At 29.2% G+C, this 27,582-nt stretch overlaps 1 protein-coding gene across 1 annotated transcript in view; it reads right to left on the minus strand.

Annotated features, from left to right (window-relative positions):
* Positions 1-26,624, minus strand: part of LOC129959550 (receptor expression-enhancing protein 1-like) — a 40,789-nt gene extending 14,165 nt beyond the window's left edge. The window contains exons 1-4 of the mRNA XM_056072446.1: positions 26,373-26,624; positions 24,523-24,595; positions 20,102-20,181; positions 19,903-20,023 (exon numbers count right to left, since the gene is read on the minus strand). Coding sequence (XP_055928421.1) covers positions 19,903-20,023; positions 20,102-20,181; positions 24,523-24,595; positions 26,373-26,404 — 306 coding nt within the window. The 5' untranslated portion in view covers positions 26,405-26,624. The remainder of the gene's footprint in view (positions 1-19,902; positions 20,024-20,101; positions 20,182-24,522; positions 24,596-26,372) is intronic.
* Between the last annotated feature and the right edge of the window lie 958 nt (positions 26,625-27,582).

Below are 27,582 nucleotides of genomic sequence, written 5' to 3' on the forward strand. Positions count from 1 at the left end.
AACACTCAAGTACAACGCTATGTTTCTGAATATTAAAATTCTAGCTAATTATTATTATTTCTAATTATTCTATCAACATTTTGGCACATTATAAAATTTCAAATGAAATAAAATTAAAATTAAAATGAAGCGCGGTGAATGAAAAAAGGATTATATAAAAAACATTTATAAGATTGAAAAATCACCATTGAAATATCTTTACATTAAAAACAGAAAAATAATAATTTTACAAAAAATTCTTCAGTCAATTGAATGCAGGAATTTTTAAATCAATTTAAAATACAGTGTATTTAAAAATTAAAAAAAGAACATGAATAAGAAAATGCAAGCTCTTTTAAACTGCTTAAAAATTTGAAGAAAGCGCAACATATAATTCAGTCACACAAATGGAAATAAAATATATCCATTAAAAATAATCTTTATCTTAAATTAAAAATAAAATATTGTAATAAAAAATATGTAATGAAATTGGAAAAGAGCATTTTTTAAAGATAACAAAACAAGAAAAATTATACACTTTTAGAAATATAAAAGCGCATACTACAGAAAAGCACGCGGGTTAAAACGAAAAGAAGGCATATTTACCACCGTTATGCAAAGCAATACCTTCAATTTCAAAAAAGAAAAAAACATTCGTAAAACATTGTCAGGACTGATTCTCAATAGTCATGAAAAATCGATCGATATCGAAATTACTCAAAATTCGATAAGTATCGAAATACAACATTTATCGAAAATTGGATAAATATCGAAAGTTCGATAATATCGGCAAATCCGATATGTATTGAATAATTGATAAGTATCGGCAATTCGATATGTATCAAAAAATATGATAATTCGATAAGTATTGGAAGTTTGATCAAGACTGATCGAACCTCAAATTAGTTTTGAAAGAAGTTCAGCAAGCAATGCAGGCGAAAAGTGGTGGTATAACAGCATTATTATTATTATTATTATTATTAATGCGAGTAAGCTTGAGTGAGAAAACGCGAGCTGCGAATAAAATTGTGGATTTAATCTGAACTAAACCTTTTTGCTTTTATTTCTGAAGATGAATATTTAGCGATTAAACAAATTGCAGTCAACAAACCTTCTGATAACCGCAATTATTTTTCCATAATGGTATCATTCAGTTAGGGAACAGAAAACAGTTTATTCCCAAATGAAATGATTAAAAGAAGTATTTTTATATATTAGAATATGACATGAATATTTATAGAAATATTATCAAAAATTATGTATGAAAGTGAAAAGGAATGAAAAGTAACAAAAATAAACACTAACCCATAACCAAAACGAAATCGAAAACGCAAATTAATTGCAAATATCGATTTATTGTATCGCGATTCATCGCGAACCATTAATCATGATGATGCCTTCGATAGATCGGTATTTTTCGAAAACTGGCATCAAAAAATCTATTTTCTCTCTCTCTCTCTCTCTCTCTCTTCTTCTTCTTCAATAAATCGAAAATCAGCACAGCCCTAGTGGCGACCCGTAAAGACGTAATTACATACAAATATACATGCCCATTTACAAAACGTATTATTATATCTTTATTGATTAGCTGAGATATTATCGTATCAATTGCCAAAAATTGGAAATGGAATGGCGCCGGCTGAACTAACCTCAAGACGAATTTCATTACCTCATAACTTCCGCATTTTAGTGACATCAAAAGAATTAGTTGAAAAAGTATTTCGCATTATTCAAACCAATTACAAGAATCACGATTGGCTGAGTGAACTATTTATTTTTGAGGCCCAAGAACAAAGACATTTATGGGCTTATTTAACATTCAAATCGAGGCAGTCACATGCAAGTCCATCGAGACTATTGTGGAAGTAGATTAAGCAGTAAATTATATAATTTTTGGATTCACTCGATTTGCCAAGGATGCCACACGCTGCTGCACGAACTGCAATTGAAAATTGGCAAGCTAATTATCATTCTGCAAAATATCAGCCAGCCAAAACTTTGCAACAAATTGGATTGCAGTAAAAAAATTAATGAGCAACGTCACAAGTGTAACAATCTTGATCAGACCTTTCATAAGTGAAGATGTTATCATTCTTGCCATCAAGTGATTCTAACGGATTTCAACGTCATTTCAATTTTAAAAACTGCAATTCCCACTTCGAATAGCGTTTGCAATCAGCATCAACAAAGTTTAGGGCCAATTTTTAGAATCGTGCGGTTTAGATTTAGATACGGATTGTTGCTCGCATGGAAAATTATAATAAGCGTGTTATTGAGTCGTCCAATAGACATTCTCTATACCTGCACAAAACATGGAACAACAAAATATATTGTATAACCACAAACATTGTAAAATTAAGCGTATTAGAAACGTGCGCTCTCTTTTCTTTCTTTTCTATCAAACCAGACTGAATCACAGCAATGTGTTGTTGGAACAGCTAGTTTTAAATGAAGATTTACATGATTCCAGATCCTAAACATTTTGGAATACCGGGTACAAACACAGGAAAATGATTCAGCAGGACGTGCCGATTCCTTCCCCATGTCGCTATACTGCGGGAAAGACGCGAATTGGTGAGAAATACAACAAAGAAAAAAAATTAATAAAATTGATAAATTCCATTCCCGTATGGAGCTTAAAAGTAATAAAAAATTATGAAAATCAACTCTCTTTAATTTTTAAAATATTAAAAATTTTATCAAGTGTTTTTATAGCATTAGTTATTTACTCGACTTCTTAAGAGTCATAAAACTCATTTTATCAGTCAAGAACTTCCGGTTGCACATTTCCTACAAAAGTAAACAAAACAAATTATGAAGTTATTTCGGTTTGTAATTTTTAGTTTATAAATCATCATACTTTTCACGCATTATATTATCAGTGAATTACAATAACTCGATGTATATACATAACAGAGGGTTATTTATATATCAAATATGTGAACATTTTGTTTATTAATTTTTCTAATTTGTAGTAAGAAATTGCAATATCTTTCGTCAGCAAACAATCTAAGACAAGAGTGCAGAAAAAAATAATTAAGAGACTTAAGGAAACCATTTCAGCAATTAAAATACCTATAAGTGTCCCCAATTTATTCTTTTTTCTCACTAGATGATACTTGGAACTTTTGATGTACGAGCATAACAACCTGAATTCCTTTGTTGACCAAAAAACCCACAATAAGGATCAAAAGCATATTTAAGTTCAAATCAAACAGACTGAAGAATTGATTATACATGATCACCGCAAACTGTCACAGATATAATTACACCTCAGTAAGGATCATGATCAATATTTCAAATTCACAAACAGATAAATGCAGTCAAAAATTGTCTATCCAAAATCTTAGCAAACTGTCACATTTTAAGTGGCTTAGAGGGAGAACTTTGAAACCGCCCTTGTCACCGCTCAATATTAAAACCAGAAAATATTTCACAGAGTTCAAAACTCACGTTAAACGCATTGAAACAAATCATTATTTCAAACTTCCTCAAAACGTTGTCGCAAAATTTCCTTATAGACTTTAAAAGAATTACTTACAGACTTTAAAAGAATACAATGCATCCCCCCCCTCCCCGCGCACACACACATCGAAGTTGAGAATACAATGTTCATCAAGATACTGGATAGCACGAAACACTTCAGTCAACAGAGCAATAGGCAATTTTAAAAAAAAAAAAAAAAAAAAAAAGTAAGTAGTACAGAGAGGGGAAACAAATTAGATCTTTCAGGTTATAAACATTTAGAATATTCCGACAGCGAACAAAGTTGAACAATTTTTATATTTTCACAAGTTGTTTTGCTTTAAAATAAGATATGTATAATTTTTTATAACTAGAAATCTGATCCATCCATTGATTGATAATACCGAATTTTTTCCTTCATTCAGGAACAGGGTGGCCAGCATTTCTGCTGTTTGAATTTCCTTGACATTTCCAGGTTTTTTTAAAGAAATTTCCCTGACATTTTTCAGATGTTTTTAATATCTTCTGAATGAAGTCGCTTTATTTTATTCTCCTAAATTATTACACAATATGCTCTTAACTTTACTTGAAAAATTATTCTACTTTTTTAACTAAAATCAAAGTAAAATAAAATTTGTTTCTCAGAAAAAAAAAACATTTTCACTTATTGAATTCAGATTCGCTTCAATTATGCGAGACCCTTTCCTCTTCTTGCAAATATATTAACCAATACTAAAAGATACATGCCCATCTAGACCAACTTTCAACCAACCAGTCATATCTCAGAACCGTTTGTCAAAATTACTCACAAAAAATGCAGTACAAAAATATATGCACATTGGCGGAGTGCGAAAAAATGAAATGTTTTGTTTCCTTCCAATGGGGCCTCCCCTATCCATACTGTTTACCAATACGCCAATCAGAAATGAACAATAATTTTACTAATAGAAAAAAAATTCACTTACAAATACAAAATGAAATCTCTGCATCAAAAAAAAAAATTCTTCAATGAAATCAAAATTACATTGACTTTTAGCTCACCAACTGTAATAATAATATTAAAAAAAATCGCTTGCACGCTAGCTCAATACTTAACCAGTAAAATAGAGCAAAAAGTGGAAAATTGGTCTTTATCAATTTTTTTATTCTTTATTGCATAAAAAGAAAATTGTTTTGGAAGTGTAAACTTAAAAAAAGAAATAAAAAGATAGTATGAATGAATTTTTTAAGTTTTTGTGGCAAACAGTTTCATATACATCAAACCATATAAGAAAAATACTGCTCTTCTCTTTAAAAAAAAAAAATTGAAAAAATTACAAGAGAAATGCGTACTTATAATGTATGAAACAATTTAATTTCTCGTATTATTATTATTTTGAAATTATAGAGAATTTTGTTGAATGTATGGGGAATTTTCAACGAACATAAAAATACTAGCAATAACGTCCATTTCATGAGAAGAATTTAGTAATCCGTGTTCATAAAATTTAAAAATAAACAAACAAAAAAATGTTTTAAGGAAATAATAGCAATAACTTCCGATATTTCATAATTCAACAAAAAGATCTCCGAGAAGAGGAGGAAAATAATTATTGTAAAATACTTATTTGATTAAAATAAATTGTTTTGGAATTATAATAACGGGTCAATATTTTACAACGTTTTGAATATTAATACATAAAATTCATACTTTCGCTCTCGTAACACACGGAATGATCGATATGACGTTCGAAGGAAGAAAAGACGGCGGCAGAGGAATAGCTCCATAAATATTTCTTTTAATAAAAGAGACCCATTAAAGCTTAACAGGAACAGGAGCTACGTTCTAGACTGCCTTTCCCCATAGAATACAAAACCATTTCCGCTAATTATGTCGATAACTTATCATTCAGGAAAAAAAAAAGCAAACAAAAACTTATGGCGGAAACATTATATATTTATGCATATATGTAATAAATTATATATGGTGGTTAATCTTTCTCTTTCAAAGTCTGGTTTGGACTCTTAGTAAAATTTTGATTTTCCTTAGTAGCCAACGATGTTCCATTCGCTTATGGAAAAACACCAGCAATTATCATGTTCAATACAATTCCACCCTGAAGAACTGCGTCCTTCAAATTACTATTAAAGAGGGGTTTCAAACCATATTTGTATCCAGAGTTTAAAAATCCAAAGGGTAGCGCTGATTAGAAATATCGCAAACAGCGAACAGATTCGATAAACGACACCATTGTCTGTCTGAGTCAAACTTTAAAGTTTCATCTAATGAGAAGAAAGAGTGAATTGCCATGCAAAAATTTTAAGAGACAAAAATATGTTTTAATGACTTACTTAAGGGACAAAAATGCGTTGTCTTCGAGGACTCTTAATATTTTTACCTTCTTAATAAATGATTTATACAATGAAAAAGTATTGTTATCGTCAAAAAATTCTAACTCGAGATTTTGACGAATCTCCAAGTTTCAGATCTCCTTAAATCCCAAAACATTTTTATCTGTCTCAGAACATAATAGCACAAAAAGGCAAAGAGCTGGACGAATGAAATTTGGAACCAAATTTGTAGATATATATCAAATTTTGAACGAAATCCATTCAAAGTCAAAGGAAACCTGTCAAGATTCACAGTCAAGCCGAATACAAGTTAATGAGATAGCAACAAAACGAAGAAAACTAGATGGATAAAAATTTTTACACAGATTTAACATCTAAAGTGTAGAAACGTCTCAAATTTCGAACAAAATCCCTCATGGAGTTGACCGTCTGTACTTTCACAAGTATGTAAACACGATAACTCAAAATAAATATATGAAATTTAGTATATGATTTTGGAATTACAATTCTAGTTCCAGTCAAATTTTGGTTTCAATGGCCGAAAAAAAAGCATCTAATATACACATACAGTTTTCTGGTACTTGAGTTGACGGTATCCCAGGAATTAATCGCCGAAGATCGCAAAGCTATAAGGCTCTTTCTTAACTACTGACCGCCTTTAGTATGTCATTACATACAGTACAGCCTTGAAGAAAGAAAGAAAAAGAGCCACCCAGCTTTATTCTGGTACCGTTCATCGTACAATCATAAAAATGGTATTATTTGAAAGGAATCTACGAATTTTTGTAAAGATATTTGTATTAAAAATTTCATAAGGGGCCGTCTTTATATTGAAAAAAGAACAAATTTCAAAATTTCCAACGGTAACATCCATTTTTCTCATCAAATTTCAAAACTACATCAAAAGTTCTTCCCATGAACCAAATTTTATTAGTCCAGGTCTATTCATTTCAAAATTTAGAGCTAACAAAGTTTTGATAAACTAATGTTAAAATGAAATTTTGAACTTTTATTCATATCTTTAAAAAATAATAAAATTATTGACTTATTTACTTAATATAGTCATTTTTTTGTTATAAAAACATAAAATATTCTACACATTTCCAGGGTGTTGCCGAATTCGACCAACAAACTCAGAGGGGTGATAGTAGACATCAAGAGGATAAATAATCACCATACAACATGGGGTCCCAAACGAAGTTTAGGGGGTGAAAATCGCAAAAATATAGGGAGTCGGAGAACTGTTGGAAACTGTAAAAAATTAATACAAAAAATAACAAATGGTGTTTCAACTACAAATTTTTTTAAAGTGAAAGCACATTCTTAAAGGCTGGTTTTCATGTAAGTAACATGTCGATTTGATGAACCAGGGGGTCGTAAATTATAGAAAACGAAAAAGTAGTTTAGAACCCTTATTTTCAAAAATATTAAAACTTTAAGAAAAATAAAAGCTTGAAAATATAAGGAATTTTATACTCTTTAATTTGATATAAGTCTGTAGAGTGAAAACTGAGGAGGTTTTAAGATATTCAAGAAAAATTTAAATGTTTGCCGGGAAACATCGCTGGAACATTGGCACCGATGTTTACAGAAGGTATTGCAAAATTGTACTGAAAAATTCTGAGGAGTGATAGTAGGCAAAAAGGCGATAAGAATTTCCAAAGAAATATAATGTCGCAAACGATGCTGAAAATTTATTTGGTGGAATACAGATACAGCATACATTTACAGCACAGACATTTTAATATAAGAAAGAGAGAAGGAGAGGAAACTTTTATAAAAATTACTCAATGTTGCGAACGCGAAGGTCATTACACAACTGGCACCGACGCGCTCAAACATACCAAGTGTTCTTGCGATTTCTCCATCAGCGACGACGATCCGTACTTCGAGATCTTCTACTGTATCCAAAGGTGTCTGATAAACAAGAGATTTCATGTGGCCCAGAAGAAGAAATCCAAGGGATTGAGGGTCCGGGAAACGTGGTGGCCAATCAACTGGTCCGAGAAAATCTGAGAATAAAATTCTTGAAGGGAAGAGTGCATCTTTCTTTGTGACACCAAGCATCCAGCGTGCCGAATACCCAATTCAGCAGCAATTCATCGCGTGCTTGTAGATGGGGTATCGACAAAGCGCTGCAAAACTCGGTTTTCTGTTTCAGGTGTGCGTTCTTACCCTGCATTTGGACTCGCTTTTTTTGAAGGATCCTGTCTTCAGCAACCGTCGATCAATATTTGCAAAGGTGCTATAGTCTGGACAACGCCTACTTGGATATTGCTCTTGGTATATTCTTTGTGATAGACGTCATTACCATCCGCTCGGCCCTAAATTAAATGCATATCCGCATATTCGTCATTCGTGAAATCTGACATGTTGTTTCCGGATGAAACGTATCGACTATCAATTCTGCATTGCTCTTGAATGAATACAAGCTGCTTTTATACTCCTCGAACCATCAATTCTGCAATGCTTGCTGCTTTTATATTCCTCGAACGCATGGAAAATTTACATACAAGAAAGCTTCTTCTTCTCGACTACATAGTTCCAAATCCTCGCATTCATAGGGCCATTCTCTTCGCCAAGCTAATTGTCTCTTCGATGTCTGCTTTTGCGAGTTTCACAGAATAGACGTCTCCTGCCATCCTTTGTTTTATTATATTTTTTCATCTCCTTAATGCCTACTATCACCTCTCTAAATTTACCTTTCGAATTTGGCAACACCCTCTGTAAACATCGGTGCCGATGTTGCAGCGATGTTTCCCGGCAAACATTTCAGTTTTTCCTAAATATCTTAAAACCTCCTCAGTTTTCACTCTACAGACTAATATCAAATTAAAGAGTATAAAATTCCTTATATTTTCAAGCTTTTATTTTTCTTAAAGTTTTAATATTTTTGAAAATAAGGGTTCTAAACTACTTTTTCGTTTTCAATAATTTACGACCCCCTGGTTCATCAAAGCAGCATGCTACTTACATGAAAAACAGCCTTTAAGAATGTGCTTTCACTTAAAAAAATTCTTATTTAAAACGCTATTTGTTATTTCTATATTATTTTTTTACAATTTCCAACAGTTTCCCGACTCCCTATATTTTTGCGATTTTCACCCCCTTAACGTCGTTTGCGACCCCATGTTGTATGGTGATTCTTTATCCTCTTGATGCCTAATATCACCCCTCTGAATTTGTCGCTCGAATTCGGCAACACCCTGTATATTATAAAAAAATAATTTCTAAAATGCGAAAAAAAATTTAATTCGATTAAAAGATTTGAAATGGTGACACACTTAAATCTGGGTATAAATCGAAAGACACGTTTATTTTACGAAGGCATGCAAAATTTCAGTTCATTAATACAAGTAGTTTTTCCGTTACATTAAGTTTTCTGTTTTGCATCAAAAACGATGCACTTAGCGGCGCATTTACAAATTTCAAAAAGTGGATACATTTTATTAGGCATTCAAATGCAGTCAATCATAGATTTCGAGAATCAAATAATAATTTCCATATTATTCTAATGTAAGAATATACATAAAAAAATTCCATTAGTGGCAAAAAATATGAAATCAAAGTAAAAAAAAAAAAAAAAAAAAATGTTTTCCACTACCATAATATTTTATTTGGTCACCGTTTTTAAATGTGAAAGATAATCTCTATAATTGCGGTAAGCTAAAATTTTTACTCTTCGGCTCATATAATGTCATTCACAGAATAAAAGAAATTGCTGAAAGAAGGAAATATTATTTCCCAATACTTAATAGGACTGTAAAATTAAATAAATTTTACAAACTTACTGACCAAATTATTTGTCTTTATAATTAATACATAACGAACTCCTCATTGTATAACAAAAAAAGGCCATTTGTGTTTAATTTTATTGATGTTTATGTACTCAATATTTCGTACAAAAGTCATAAATTTCATAAAATCATTTGCTGTGACTGTAATTATTATAACATTTTACATAATCATAAACTGAATAAAGAAAATATTCAAGCATCAAAACATTTTTAGATAATGTAATTAGTATTAATTTTTTAGATTCAAAATGTATTTTACATTTGTTCCATATCTATGCAAAAACGAATCACTTCAAATTATTTTAATGAATCCCGAAGTATTTCAGATTACCACTATTTTGTATAAATCTCAGCATTTGTATTTAAATCAAGAGCAGAAGAGGATCAAATAAAATTTTAAAATAATAATTTTCAATCTACTTGAAAGTCGAAACAAAGTTTTGTAAGAATTTCTTTTGAAAAGCAAAAACATTTTATTACAAAATTTCGAATGAAATACATTTTTTAGTTCATACTTCTTTTAAAAGATTTGACCCTTACAGAGAAGACAAGAAGTCATAAAGGACTTGCAAAATGTTTACATAGTTTTTTTCAAATAATTTTGTTTAAGCGAATTAAAGTATTGATTTTGTATTCTCTTGAAAATATTTCAACCTTTAAAGAACGAAAAATTAAATCTATGTCAAATCTCAGATTAATAAATATAATAGTGTTGTTTCTGATAAATTACTTTGGTCTTTTATTGATGGTCTTACAACGGTCTTTTATTGATGTTTATTACTCCCAATTACACTACTGGTCAAAAGTATTGCAAGTTTGAGAACTTTCACGTTCTTTCAAGAATAAGCCCACCAAAAGTAATATTTTTTTTTCATTTAAAGTGGTATTTTTTTAGTATAAAAGTGATAGAGAAGTTTTAAGCTATTGCTTTATCCATTGTGAAACAATCGTCTGCAATGCTAGTGTCATCCTGGTAGTTTATTATAAAATCACTCCGACTGCGAAGAATTTCATTTCGTTTGTTGCGCTGTCAAAGTGCATTCTCTATGCATTGCTTTTCAATTTAAACTGTTCATTTCTTTTTAAAATGTGTGAATTACCTCGTGAGAAGCAACAAGCTGTTATTTTAATGTACCAAGGAAACATTTCAAATATTAGGATTGCTCATCGGTGCGATTGCAGTGAGTTGCGATTGCAGTGACCGAAGGAACCGTAGATAAAAAGCCTCGAAGTGGTCGTCCGAGGTTATCTTCCAAACATGCTGATGCTACATTGACACGATTATGCCGTAAAAATGGATTTGCAAGTTCTAGTACACTTACAAGAGAATGGAATGAGTCCACGTTGTCATTGCCAGTCCCAGAACAGTTCGCAGGAGGTTCTGTGAAGCTCGTTACAAGGCACATGTACATAGAAAGAAACCAGTTCTCATGAAAGCAGTGCGGAAAAAAAAGATTGGAGTGGGCCAAGTAGCACAAAAATTGGAGTATTTCGGAATGGACACAAGTTATATTCAGCGACGAAAGTCGCTTTTCTTCAATGTCTGACAAGCCTGACCATGTTTGGCATAAAGCAAAGGAGAGCATGCAGCGATAATGCCTGTTTCGTACATAAAAACACCCAGAAAGCGTAATGGTGTGGCGGTGCATGTCATATCAATCAACAAGATGACTTCATTTTGTACAGGGAACCATGAATGGTGACGAGTATATTGGTGCGCTTAGTGATCGATTGCTTCGTAGTGCTTGTAAAATGTTTCCCAAGGCAGAAATGGATATTTCAGCAAGATCTAGCACCTGCCATACATGGAAAAAGGTTAGACAAACTTTAAAATTAATTTTAAATTTCATTTCAGTTTAGTTCTGACCTCTGCATCGAAACATTTGTTATTTTAGGTTAAGGCTGCATTTGCAAAACATGGTAATAATGTTCTCGCATAGCCAGGAAACTCGCCATATTTAAATTCCATTAAGAATTTGTAGAGTATAATGGAAAAGAAAATAACTGAGAATCACCTTAGAACAAAACGAGAACTTCAGGAAACAATAATTAAAGTTTAGCACCATGAAATACCGTACGAAGGAAGTGTTGTAAAACCTTGTGGATTCCAAGCCTAACAGAGTGGCTGCTGTGATCGAAGCCAGAGGCGGTCCAACCAGATATTAAATGCTTTTCAGTTAACTTGAACTCTTTTATTATCTTTTCTGATCAAAAGAACTTGAAATTTTTTTTTATTTCATTTTATTCCGTAAAATCAAAATGGATTGCGATACTGCAAACCTGTATATTTTATTCTTTTTGAAAAAATATATATATGTTCAATAACTTAATTATATCTTACCTTTAGACTAATTTAACATATAGACATAAACTTAGACTAATTTAACATATAACATAAGACATATCACTTTAAATGAAAAAATATTACTTTTGGGGGGCTTATTCTTGAAAAAACGCGAAATTTATCAAATTTGCAATATTTTTGACCAGTAGTGTAATATATTAGGTTGATAAGTGCTATATTTTTTCTATTCCAATTTAATGGAATTCGTTTAATTGTGTTTAATCAAAAAGGTTGTAAAGTAATTTTTCGATTATTAAGATGGTTACTTCTTAAAGTTATCTAAAGAAATAATTGCTTCTATAATTATATAATCATAATTATGCCTATAATTATGCATGCTTTTACATTTTTAATCATATCAGAAGCAGCAAAATACATGATGCGTAATGTATCAAAAAAGTGCTACAATAACAGAAATTAAAGAAAGTAGAAAAAATGATGAATGAACATTTATTAATGTTCTGCGGTTTGTGTTCCACGTTTGTAACACATACATCTTGTATACTTGTCTTCATATAATGAAATCTCTTGTAATCAAAAAGCATATATATAGGGAACAGAGTTGCCAGCACACCAGTGAAGAAAAAAAAACTTATTTACATTTTTCAATGAATCAAATGACAACTTTTTTACAAGCTCGTAAAATAAATTTGTGTATCATTTTATATCTATTTATGAGTGGTAAGCAATGATAATAAAAATAGCATATACTGATAACAAAATGGATTAATAAAGCACAAAAAGAATGAGAATTTGATAACTTATTCTTCTCTCAATTGGTAGAATATTAATTTCAGCACTAAAATTAATTTTTTTTAAAAAAATAAAACATATTTCATTTTATTACTTTCACTTCTATATCAAAACACTTTTCATTTTGGTGTTTTCTTAGATTCAGATTCAGGTGAATTTTACACAAAACCTTCAATTATATTATTTCATTGAATAATTTTTTGCGAAGAAACTAATTTCCACCAGAAGATTTCACCACTAATATTCTACCATGAATCCAGTAGCAATCGATTGTAATATGTAGATATTAAATTTGCAGATAATTTTTAAATGTCACAAAAATAAGTTAAAAAAGTACTATAACCAAATTCCAGAGAATGTCTAAAAATTACACATCAAAAGTTGGAACTGAGTCCTTAACATAAAATGTCGAATATCTTCTGATGTAGTTCTGGTATATTAACCATAATTTGTAGTTCAAGTAATTCTTCTATGAGAAATTCGTTCATGACTTCCAAAAAGGATGCAACTATAGAAAATTTTAAATATGTAGACATCTCCTCACGTACATTTTAAGCATAGAATTTAAGCATAGAATATTTTAATATTCATTATTACCTTTAAAATGATAAATTTAGTCTCCATGTATGAAGGCTGACAGCAAAATAAATCTACGTAGCTCTCTTCCCCCCCCATGATCATACATCATAATATTGCATAAGATAAAGCAAGAAAATTATAGCGATGATTAGGCATTAAAAATTGCAAACTGAAGTAGTTTCAAACATTTATTCTTCACATTGCAAGAAATATGCAACTGGAAATTATAAACTGATTTTAAGAAAATAAGTTTTATTACTCTTAAGAAGTTGAATATTTAACTGATAATGCTATAAAAAACAATAGAAAAAATGTTAATATTTTAAAAATTAATGAAAAATAATGATTTTCCACTTTTTATAACAATCCATTTCATATTTCTCACTGATTCACAATTTTCACATGGATAGCAATATAGAAGCAAAAAAAAAAAAAAAAAAAAAAAGCATTTCGTTTTGGTCTACTTTTTCTGCATACATCAATGCCGCAAAATTTAAGTGCATGTCAATTCAGTACTGGGCCTTTTAAAAATACTGAAAAGATACATATTCTTTCTTTGAAATACGACAGATAAGAAATAGGTTATACAACATACTCCACGAAGAAACTGGAAACTGGTAATCAATTTAAGACAGTGAAAGTTTCTGTTAGAAATAAAATCCTGCTAGTTTTCAACGGCAACCTCTCTCTCTTTTTGGCTCAGCATCATAATGGATGTTGGCAAGCTATACTGATATGCCAGTTCAAATCATTGTATGCTATGAATTTGCATGTCTCTAAAGATGATAAACTAAAATCGTCGCATATATATATAATAAGATAACAAATATGTTGCTTGTTTTTTTAGGTAGATTCCTTATAGGTATAGTGCCTATTGCAATGGTTCTCTTGCGAAAACTTTCAACAGATCTTTACCAATCATGATCCCTAGAACCAAAAACCACTCTTCATTCAAAATTGTATATAATTATATATATATATATATGCGTATAATGCTTTGCTTTGCCCATATTATCTTGGTGACAAGATAACTAGAGTAATTTTGTTTAGATTTTAAACACCTTGAAATATGCTACAAGAAATGTAAAAAACTCAGACAAGTTCACAGATGGGCTATCTAACACAATGGGGGTTGTACTTTTTATTTCCCAACAACTTACTTAAATAGTAAATGAATCAAATTAGCACCTCATTAATACTTAATTTTTTTTCGATAGTGTAACTACTTAGAAATTAGGGACTAAAAAATGATCTTTAACCGCTATCTGGACAGTTTCTAATATCATACTTCCAGTTTGGGGGGTGGGGGGTAATAAAACTTCTACCTTCATTTCATTTCTATCCTTTGAAATTGTTTCAATGCATTTGACAGGGTCTAAAAGTTAAAAGTTTGAATATAATCAATTAAATAAAAATACAAGAGAAAGATTTAATCATGTTTTTTTAATTCTTTTGAATATATTTTAATGGGATCTTTTTCTTGGAAGCTAGTATGTGAGTGTTTTATTCCTCCAAAAAATCAGGAGAATCATGTATGAGCTTTCCAGCCAAAACAGAAAAAATTGATAGCCGAATCTACCATTCTCGTGAATGGTTTTTTTCTCCTTTTAACATAAAGCAAATTATATTCAAAAATTACATTTTCTTCGTAACAATATTCATAAAAGCGAAATATTACTGACACACTCACTGATTAAAAAGATCTCAAACAAGAATTCTAGCCAAATGTATCAAAACTCACCAATATATATATATATATTCAAAGATTAATGGATTTGGCAACTTATTGTTCAAAAAATATTACAACTTAGCATCATATATCACTATGCACCCAATTCTCTCAGGTAATAGACTTATTCTTTATATGTAATTAAATACAGTAAGAAAAATTTAATTTATACTTCAATATCCAAAGAAAACACATATCATGAAATTATTCTAGTGATTAAGTAATTTGCTGCAGAGTGTCAATTATCTTGTCAAAATGTAAAATAGGTTTCTGCTCAAATTTTGAATTTTATTTTGCATTATTCATTATGCAAAGAATAATTTTTATGAAATTCAGTATATTTTGTGCAACATTTCATTTAAATGCATTTTTTTAATGAATTGTTCACTACTCTGGACCTAATCTTAATTTGGCGATTCTTTGGTTTGAAGCCTGCCGCATTACTGAGAATATGCTGATCTTTTTTTAAAAGATAACCATTATAGTGTTTACCCAAGTATGGGTACTTGTATTAACCGCATAACAACAACTAATCACCAAAAAAATATATCATGTTAGTGTATGGAGTAAGTTCGCCAATGACATGCAGTTATGGGGAAAATAATAGCTTGCACAACTCTGAAGTTTAAGTTATAATGAAATAAGAGTTTTAGTCATTAAGAAATTACTTTTAGTATGTAGATAAACTAGAAATCATAACAATATCCCCGTCCCTTTGAAAGCCTTGTATGATAGCTGGGATCTTAGAATCACATGATTCTGCAAAGATGAAGCAGTTTAGAATTTAAAAAGTTTTTTAAATACTCAATTGGTCACAAGTCATGATTTGATACATTTATTCCATATGCAAAAATAGATAATAATTACAAATGCACAAAAATCCAAATGCAAATGCAACATGAAAAAATGATACAATATGAACAGATTTCCATAAATATGCGATTCTTACTTGATTATTCATTGGAGCCAACCCCCCCCCCCCAAAAAAAAGGTTTATTAGTATCATTGCTCCTCTGCAGTACACTACAGTGATTTAAATCACGCAATATCTCTTCATGGAAGAATGCATAATGCCCAAGCCCCTTTTGCCTAGACTTGTGAACAATTCATGTTCTTCAATCAGACTGCAAGAGTTATGACACTTATGCCACTGGTGTTAAATCATGAAATGTCACTGACACTAAACATTTATATCGAAAAATATTTTCTGAAACATAGTTTCTCTTTCGTTTACATATATTGATAAAATTTATTTTATTGTTGCATTTTATTTGCAATTCATTTGTTTATAGAAATATCAAGAGTTTTTCTCAAGTTAAAAACTAAATTTTTTTTTCAAGTTAGGAGAAAAATTTACAGACATTTTCAATCTCATATTGCCACATTCTCTCTTCAACTGATTACTCGAAACAACAGGTAATAAAATAACACTTTATCATAAAATTATTTCTGAAATCTGCTTTTATTAAATTATTTCGCCATGCTATTCATTTTATTGCATATGAACTTTTGTGCATTTGTAATTATTTTGTACTCTGGCATATGGAATAATTATTTCAAGCTATGACCAATAACCAATTAAGTTTTTACAAACTGTTTAAATTTACTAAGGTGCATCATCTCCACGGAATCATAAGATGGTAAGGACTCAATTATCATACTAGGCTTGCTGAAGGGGAAATTGTAATGATTTCTTGTTTATCAATGTTCCAAAAACAATTTCCTTATCACCTAAACTCAGACTTCATTTGCTCAAAAGGGCATATTTAAATTTCAAATTCGATAGACATGTAACAGATACTGTTATTTTAAAAATCATATCATTCCATTTATCGTGCAATGTATCTCTCTAATTTTTCGTAATCTGAACTGAAACTTTAACATGAAAAACGGAAGTATTTAAATATCAATTAATAAAAACATTTTCTGGAAGAGCAGAAAGTAGAATTGTTTAGCATAGAATACACTCTCACCTAATACTAACTAATTTTATTGACAATAATTCTTATTATATACACCTAATTCTAATTTATAGTTAATATATTCTTATACATCCAATAATTTATTACATTAAGGTGTAACAGGATTTAAAAATAGACACACTTCAAAAAAATTTCACAATTGCATACTATAATTGGTCTGCAAACCACCAACACAAACAATCTTGCACTTTCTCTTTTATTAGTTGTAGAGATAGAGATAGAAAACCCGCGAGAGTGCTCTCCCAATACTTTCCAGCATACTCTATAAAAAAGGCGCATTTAAGTTTTAGACATGCTTTTTCCCAACCGATATCTATATTTGACACAGAACAGCAATTGTAGTCACAAAATCAAACACTAGATTACAAAAAAAAAATTCAAAAACATACTGAAATTTGATATATTTCACTGCATTTTTGAGTTATCACATTTATGTGCTTCTCTAAGTACAGTCAGACAGGCAGTCCACCCTTTTTTGAATTTGGCTCAAAATTTGATAGTGTATACATTATAAATCTGTGTACCAAATTTTAGTTATCTAGCTCCCCTCATTTTGTAGTTATGTAAACTTATATTCGAAGAGGCAGGCAGACAGACTTCGTCAGAATAGATTTTGCCCAAAAGTTGACAGAAAACTGCAAATTTGGTGTAAAGAAAATATACCTGAAAGCATTTTTGAGATGTCTTTGCCACAGACAAATTAAAAAAGTGTGTTTTTAGAACTCAGGGAGGTCTAAAACATGGAGATTCGTCAAAATCTCGTATAGTATCGAAAAAATGTAGAATTTTTTTAACAATTATAATACTTTCTCTATATTTCATCTACGTGAAAGTAATAATATTTATTTATTGGAAGATATAGCAATTCGATAGTTAGATAAGCCTATTTACTAGATCGCATCAACACATTGTTATATGATCAAAGCATTCACAAAAGAACACAATCAATGTAGCATCAATTACCAAACTTTAAAAAAAAAAGACAATATGATGTTTGAAGTTTTTTAGATAGAGAAATAATAAAAACCGTTGACACTTATTTTTATGTATAGCAGAAAATCACAAATGTTAAAAAAATTAAACTTGTTTCGGATCACATGAAAAAGCTTCCAAAAAAACTTTTTTTTGAAAAATTACCCCAGATTTACAATGCATTGTTGCAATTACCTGTGTATGGTCCGCTTATTCCATGTTCTTGCAAGACATCAAGAACCCTATTTAATCAAATATTTGAGAATTTTCCAGCTGTCAAAAAAAAAAAAAAAAAAGACATGATCTGAACACGATCACTGAGTTCGAGTCAAATCTGGACCTAGTTTTCACTCGAATTTATGCACATGCAGATAACTTATAAAGCCATACTGAATAAATTCCACACTTTGTTGATGATTCTATAATTCTTAAATTAGACCAATTCTGAAATTGTTCATTCCAATTCCTTGATTTACACCGATTTTATCTAGGCAATGTGTACCAGGATTACTCCAGTTTCACACCACACCAGCAATTTCTTTTAAATTCCCGCATTTTGGCAATCAAAATTTCCTTAAAAATTAATATTTAATTAACTTTAAAAAATTCCATTATTTTTTTTCCTGATTTAACAGTTGTTTAAACGAAAATTGCAATTCAAAATTAAAAGTAGGGATATATTTTAACACTTTATGTTTCGCGGAACTCTAATTACAGTTATGTTCTTCTCTCCACAACAACTGCTTTTTTAAGTCAGTGATTGACTTTTCTAACACAGCAATTTCTGCATCGAACAACTAAAGAGAAATTAAGAATGGCACATGCTTTTTATCAAACACCTGTTCTGATGATATAATCTTTTTTAACTTCTGCAATCCATATAAAATTAAACCATTGCAATAAAGAGCACTACCCCCCCCCCACGCCCCTCAAGCATATTTAGGGAATTTTTTTATTATTGTGATGTGCTGGAGTTACAACTACACTAGTGCACACTACCAAATATTGTCAATATTATACACCTCTCCATATACGAATTAACAAATTTGTGATACCGAATCAACAAGACGATATATTGATATTTTTACCTGCAATACGGACAATGTTGTTTAAAATTTTCATTATATTAAAATAATAAACAAATTGTTAGTCTCAACATTTAAAAATGGTTAGCAAAAAAAAATAATTTAAATACAAATATACATAAAAGTAAACAAAATTAGCATAGAACATGCCCAGTTTCTCATGATGTGGTAGCACACGGAGAAACATGCACATTTGGAGTGTCCAGATGACCACAGCTATGATACCAAACAAAAAATAAATAAGAATTTACTTGCTGTGGGGAAGATTTAACAATGAATCGAAAACCAGATTGCTAAACGACATCATCAATCAGTGGTAAGAGGGAGAGTTTAATGCGTATAAAAAAAAGCGGAGTTCAAGGATTATGGGGAAACATGCAGAATATTTTTTTTATATATTTAAAAAATTAGCTTTTATATATTTAAAAGTAGAATTTTAATATGCAACGGAAAGAAGATCTCAAAATGAATGTTTCTGCCTTGCTATTTTTATTTTATTTTGATAGAATTTTTTTCTAAAACTGTTTAAATGGTGAAATTGTAGTTTTGAAATTTTCCATAAATATTTAAAATTACTTTGAGAAGTCTGAAAGAAAAAATTCCTTTGGCAGACACTTGTGTTTTTATTCCTTCTATTGTTTGTAATTGATTTTATAAACAAAAATACAATAGCAAATGCAAAAAGCTTGAACTATATTTCTCCATAGGATAACATTACATTTGAAAATTATAGGTGGCATGTATATGGCACCCTTAATGCAAACTTGTGGAATTTAAATTCTTTGACTGTACAAAAATATGATAATTTAGAATGATAATATCTATCTTATGAGATCAGAAGTACCAATAAAGAAATAAAAACATATAAAAAAATATATGAACTTACTGGTTCATGCTTGCTTAGTTGTGGATTTACAATTTTCTTAAAAATATAAGTTGAGCCTCTAGTAGCAGGGCATATCAACCACAACACAAATGCAATTTTGAGTTCATAATAGAAAGGAAACCTGTAAAGTTTATGAAAGATATAGTATTTTTTTAAAAATTCATATTAATTTTGAAATTGAAATAATAGATTTACTTACCAAAATGCTATGAAAATGTCAGCAAATATTTCAACACATGTATACAAAGCAAATACAATCCAATACATCATCCATTTGACCTGTAAAAAAATCAGAAGTTTATAAATATTAATTAAAATATTTTAGCATTAACTGCCTCATCTGTAAGTCAATAATTTCATTCATGTTTAAACAATTGGTATTAATGCATCAATTAAATGTTAATTCTATTGCATCAAGTAAAATATTAAATTAGCACTTACTTAAAATCTGTTGGCTTCTTGTGGAATTAGATAATTGATTTACTGTTACTATACCATAAAATGTACTCATAACCTATCCTCCAATGCAGTATCATAACTAATATTTTATAGTACTTTTTTAAAAGTAGATAGATATAGCTACTGCTATTCCTCTGCAGACATTCCCGATAACAATTAACAAATTATAATCATAACTTTGTCAGTGATGCATAAAACAGTCTACATTTAACACTCTTGATCTGTCAATACTCCTCAATTAAGCCAAATTTTAACATATATTACAACAACAAAAGTTCTCTTCATCCTACATAAAAATAATAGGAAGCACAATTTGCTTGGATCATAGCCTTTTGCATTCATCGCCACAATTTGCACTGAAGTTATTATCTTCATTCTAGCTTTTAATAAGTGTTATAGACAGCCATTGTAAGCTTCTAATTACAAAATTCTATGCATATCAATAGAAAACAATTCTGTGACAAATCACTGGTGTTTGATATTGTGGTTGATTTTTTTTATCGACTTGTCCATCACTTCTAGGTTCCTTCTTTCTCTTTTATAAAAAGATAATATACCAGACTTCTTTTTATCATAATTTGTCTTCACTTTCCCTAGTTCTTTTGAAATGTTTTTTTTCTCCTGCTTCAAATTATAATTCTTCTGGATCATTTCAAATTTTATCATTTCCATCTGTAAATAACCACAAAATTCTACCTTTAAATTTTGTTACAAATCACTGACAAATTTCAAAAGATGTTTTCCCAAAAGCTTTTATTCATGGTGGTGTTGAAGTTCCTTACTATTTTCTTAATTTTGTAATCCCAATCACTCTGCTTAGTATTTTCAACTGATTTTAAAATAGTGGACATTTTTATTTCCTAATGGATAGAGGCAAAATTCAATATGTACAATATTCTATACTTATTACAGAATCTTGAAATCTTCAATGAAATTCATTTCTAATTTAAAAACACTTTTAGATGTGCCCCACACAGAATAGAAACAAACACATATGATCAATAATGGCAAATTATTCTTTGCGTCTTCTAGAATATGTCACAGTGACCTAGAAGATCAAGATATATAATAGCAAAAGATCTACAGCCTTGTAAGATGTACATGACCTTGCTTCCTTACATTTGGAATTTTATAGACCAGACATTCAAAGTTCACTGATGTATGACAATAAATATACATATCTTTACATCAGAAAATCAATAAATATCCTTACTTTTTTGGATAATCTTGTCTACAGCAAAATGTCTCACAAGGTCATGAAAATTTTCAAATCTTCTCATTCCTTTTAAAAATGAATAAGTCTTACTATTGCACTCTCACTAATAACACAAGATAGTCTGTTTCCTTTCAAAACATAATTCTGAACAATTTGCTTTTATTCTTTAGTTTTGTTTTCAATATCTTTTTTTAGAGAATTAATATTGGATCTTTGAAAATGTCATCTGCTTGCTGCACTATCATCCTCAACCCTGCAAAATAAGCCTCCATGTTCTATCAAGGAATCTAGCGTATCTGAAGAATTAAATCCGGAGCTCTACTGATTCCATCAATATCAGACATTTTATCACTGGACCTCAGACAAATTTCAAAATTAAATTCTTGAATGAGGAGACTCCAATGACAAATTTGAAGTTACTTGACTTGAATTCTAGTACACTAAAGCTACATAGTAGTCACTTATATGAAACTGATACCCAGAAAAATTTGTTTAACTTGATACTCGAAAATTTGATTTTTTCTCTTTGTGAACTCATATTCTGGCATCGAAAAGTGGTTTAAGTCAGCAATTATATAGTTTCATATCTTTGAAACTACATAAATGCTTTTGTGATAAATTGCTGAAATTTTGTACATGAACTTATTAGAGGATGGGACACATTTTACTCCCTGGGAATTTTTTTGTACAGCGCCGCAAAAAAATTTAAATTTTTTACTTTTTGAAGTTTAATTCTCTGAAAATTTTAATCGGTTTTATAAAATTTTACACCTTTTTTAACTCAACTTTGTAATTTATGGTACATGTCTATAATCAATATTTAAGGAATAAAAGGCATGGTCAAGGTTTTAGACACACCTTGTATAATATATATATACATACATACATATACATACATATATATATATATATATATATATATATATATATATATACATACATACATACATACATATATATATACAGGGTGTCTCTGAATTCATGGGCCAGACTTAAAGGATAAGTAAAATACATATAAAGAAGCAATTTTTTTTAATAGAAATATGGGGTTGAAAATGAACAGTGTAGGTGGAAAAAAACAAGAAATGTTGCAGAAATAAAATAAATTCTTTATTTACATATATTTTTAGAGCAGACGATATAAAATTTTAATGATGTAACTTAAATAAAGATCAATTTTTGGAAAGAAAAATATTAAACAGTTATGAATATTTATTTAGTTTGATTTATCAAATTCACCTGCAAAACAATTTATTTAAGTTTGAATGGTATTACAGGAGATTCAAAAAATTCTTTGCTGTTAAAGAATATTTTTACGTGATAGAGAAACTTATGCCTACTGGATCCTAAAATTTTTCCCACATTTACACCACCAACTTTGTGAGAGCGGCTCATTCTCATGTTAAGAAACTGAGTGCAGATCAATCTGGCTTCTAGCATTTCTTGATTTTCAGCCTACACTTTTCATTTCCGATCACTTATTGCTATAGAAAAAAAAAATGCTTCTTTATATGCATTTAGCTATACTGAAAGTTTGGCCCACGAATTCAGAGACAACCTGTATTTATATATATATTGTTTTATTGATGCAAGAAATCTGAAGAAATACAATGTTAAATAACATAAAGTGACATTATAAGCATAATTTTAGTTCTTTAATATAATTTCAGAAAAACAACTATTATTAAATGCATCAGCATGTGATTAAGATTACTTTTCAGTAAATATTAATAATATTAAATTGCATTTCACCCTCTGGCTTTTGGCCTTCAAATTATGCAAATAATTCTCATTTGGATTCAAATATAAAGTAAAAAAATTCTAAATGTCACAAACCTTTTTATTTTATTCTTAATTAATTGATGTACCTGGCACTGATCGAGATAAAAATTCTTTCATGCACAGTATTTGTAATGTAGAAACTACTTTTGAATAATGTATTTTACAATTCAAAAACCTTTTTAAGACATGTATATTGAAATAAAAAAAAAAATTCAAAAACAGTGGTAGAGTACTTCAAAGTAAAAATTAATTTTAAAGCATAGAAATCTGTTCATATTGTATCAATTTTTCATGTTGCATTTGTAATTATTATGTATTTTTGCATATGGAATAAATGTATCAAATCATGACTTGTGACCAATTCAGTATTCAAAGAACTTTTTAAATACTAAACTGCTTCATCTTTGCAGAATCATGTGATTCTAAGATCCCAGCTATCATACAAGGCTTTCAAAGAGACGGGGATATTGTTATGATTTCTAATTTATCTACATTCTAAAAGTAATTTCTTAATGACTAAAACTCTGATTTCATTATAACTTAAACTTCAGAGTTGTGCAAGCTATTATTTTCCCCATAACTGCATGTCAATATAAAAAATTGAAAATATACTGTACAGAAATAAAATCTGTATCATTGATATGATAACATTTTGAATTTTAAGATGGCTTTAAAATATAATTTCCTCTAAATAAATAATTTCTTCTAAAGTCCACTGGAAAAAAAATAAGAAATGTTTCGTGAAAAATGAGATTTTTTTCCGTAAATTTCTAATTAAATGAATATTTAATTAGTTCCTGAACTTTGAAAAGTTGACAGTATTCTTTCTCTTGTCTTAAATAATAAATTAGCAAAATCTGTTTGAATTAGAACCAGTTCCTCAGGAGGACACATAGTACATGCAGACATACTTTTATTTATATTAAATATCACAAAGTGTGCTATTCACAAACAAACAAAATTCTTTATAGCTAAAACAGTAAATAAAAAGAAAATTTCAACTAAATGAATATTACTACAAATCAATAGCTATGAACACTTTTCTAAGATGAAAATTAATAACAATGCTCATAAGTTTTTAAAAAAAAGTTTAAACATTCAATATTTTGAAGCTTTTATAGCCTTAAAAGTTCTCGAATACAAAAATCTCTGATAATACTTACATAGTCTCGGACATTTTTTGTTTTCACTGTTTTATAAGATGCATAAGCAGGATATAAAGTCCCAAATACTAGGCTAGAGGGGAAGAAAAGAAATAAAAAAATGTTGTTTCTAATCTTGAGTAGAATAAAAAACATCCATAAAAAGTGTTATATTTAAAATATTCCAGTAGAAAAATTTATAAATTCCCATAAATTATAATTTAGCAGATTTTGTCAAAAACTAAGCAAAAAATTATTTGCAACAAGAACTTGAAATTAATTTGATTTCAGACAAGATAAGGAATAAATAATAAATAAAAACAGTACTATAAAACAGATAACATTTTTATAGGATCACCTACATATCTGATATGAAATACTTATTTCCATGTCACTAAAGAAAATTAAAAGAATGATGAAGGACATTGTTAAACTAACACAGTAAAAAAAATAACTAGAGAAATGAAAAATTTCACAATGTGAAGTAGATATTAGAACTCCTCAAAATATAAATATCCTTAAAAATAATACAGGTTTTAATTCTATTAATCCTAATTAATTTGAAGATATAAAAAAATATCAGAAGCTATTTTGAAAAACTTTAAAAATACATTAGACTATATTTTGAAATATTTGACATGAACATAAATAAAATAATTTCATTTCTTTGAAAAATAAAGATGTATTCACATTGAACTGTGTGATTAAAATTTTATATTACAAAAGATATATATTTATCTGTTAATATTTTGACATTAATCGGTTCCATGAAAAAAAATCTTTTAATCTTCTTAAAGATATAAAATAATCTAAAATAAGCCATTTGCACCATATTCAACCCAAGCAAGTATTTCAGTTACATAATATGCACTTTTCATTAAACCGAATTAAATATTTTACTTCAGAGACATAACATTTTTAACAAAAGAGAAACACTGTATATGATTAAAAGTGATTTTACACTTTAAAAAACAAGGACCAAACACACACAAAAAAATTATTTCAACTGATTTACAAGTAAGAAAATTAATTTCATAATAATACAAAGTATAAATAGAAATCTTCTTTTTCAATTGTAGCGTGTCCATGCAATATTTGGAAGACTTTAAATAAAACCTTTTCCAAGATAATCTATTTACAAGAAATTCATACCAGTTAACATCAGGTTCAATAAAATATCATTCATCATTTTTTTTACTGCTATATTAAAAAGATATATTTCAAATGTAATAAAAAATAATGCACTAGCTATTTTAATTCAATAAAAAAAAAGGAGAGGACTGTAAGTTTACAAGGAATTCATATTATAACAGAAGTTAAGGAGAAATAACTTCTTAACACATTAAGATGTTCTTTCATACAAGAAGATTTAGAACATTAGCTTTTATTTTAGAAATAATATCAATACTAAACAATTTGTAAGTTAGTAAACACACAATTAAAAGAAAGATAAAAAGTAGGAGTATTTACGATAGAAATTTAATTATAGTAACATTACAAAATCTTTTAGGATTGCACAATTACTATGTCATTATCCAATTCATAGTATTAAAGTAAAGTCTGTTTTTATGATAATCGCAATAATTACAATTAAAGTATAATATTTATAGCGAGAAAAATTATACAAATTTTCATAATACCAGTAATTTTTAAGTCATAAGAATGCTTGTAAGAAATTCAAATAATAAAATTTTAAAGCCAAAGTATTACAAAATAGGGATACTGTTATTTCATTTTAAAAACTAAGGTGAAATATTTTTTGAAAAAAAAAATCGATAGGTACATTTAATTAAAATTGTAAGATCAGACAATGCAGTTTAATACGACGGAATACATTCATGAAGATTATTTATAAACAAAAAAATACTTACAGAACAAGCCTTGATAAAAGTACGGAGATCATTCTGTCACATCGTATTTTAAAAAATACTGCCAAAATTAACGGGAGGAAAAACGCAAAGAATTGTCTTCCCAAAATATTGATTTATAAACAAAGAAACGAACGTACAACTTTCAACATTTAGTGCTTCTTCTGCACAGGAACTAATGGGGGGAAAGGCACAAGAAAACATTAACGATGTCAATACTTTCTGTTGAACTCTCTAAACTAACTGCTCATTGTTTGGAGCAATGTTAAATCTGTGATTTCTCATTGGCGGGGAATCTTGAAATTCTCTCTGATTGGCTGAAAGTTTATTTAAGGGATACTCTCCATAGTGTATTTTGGAGATAAAATGTGCTTTTTAGATGAAAGAAAACCAACTTTCACTTTTATTAAATATCACATTTTCACTTTTTATTAAATATCTGAACGCGAGAATTTTAAATCCTTTGGAGTAAGAATATTGTGATTTATGTCAGCCGAACAACTGCAAATTCTACACGAGCCTGAATTTTTTAACAGACTTTATACATTTTATTTACAACCCTCTATATATTAATTATACAGTTCCCTCTCTTCATTTTTCTTTAATCTTAAATAGATTTAAATTAGTCTCTTATGTCATTGAGATCGGCGATTTTTAACTAAGCAGTTTTGTGGTATGGACATTTCTTTCTTCCTTCTGTTATAATCATTGTTGTAGAATTTGATGTGTCAATTTTCAAAGAAAAATTGTTCACCCAGTGTTTAAGGCAGCTTTATTGTAAAAGAATCTTTGTTTATTGAATGCATTTCTCTAGAATTTTGGATCCAAAGAAAGTGAGTAATTCTTGTTTTTCTTTAAAAAAATCTGAAAAATAAATCATTTTCACTTTTTTTTTTTTTTTTACTTAAACACAAACACACACCCCAATGTGGATTAAGGCATCTTGTAACCTTAGATAGTACGCATTATGGAGCTCTTTTTTTAATAAAGAGATAAACCTAGTTACACCTTCTAACACATTCTTAATTTAATCAACAGGTTAATGATTTATTTTAGGTTAATTTTTTAGTACATTTGTTACTTATTAATTTACTTTGGCTTATGTATGTGGTGCATCCATGTTTGTACTCAACTATATTAAAATAAACGCTTGGTAGGAACCTGATCAATTAAGTGTTAATTATGTTATAATATGTTATAAGCCAGGGAATTT

This window comes from Argiope bruennichi, chromosome X1, assembly GCF_947563725.1.
Source record: "Argiope bruennichi chromosome X1, qqArgBrue1.1, whole genome shotgun sequence".
In the NCBI taxonomy this organism is placed as follows: Eukaryota; Metazoa; Arthropoda; class Arachnida; order Araneae; family Araneidae; genus Argiope; species Argiope bruennichi.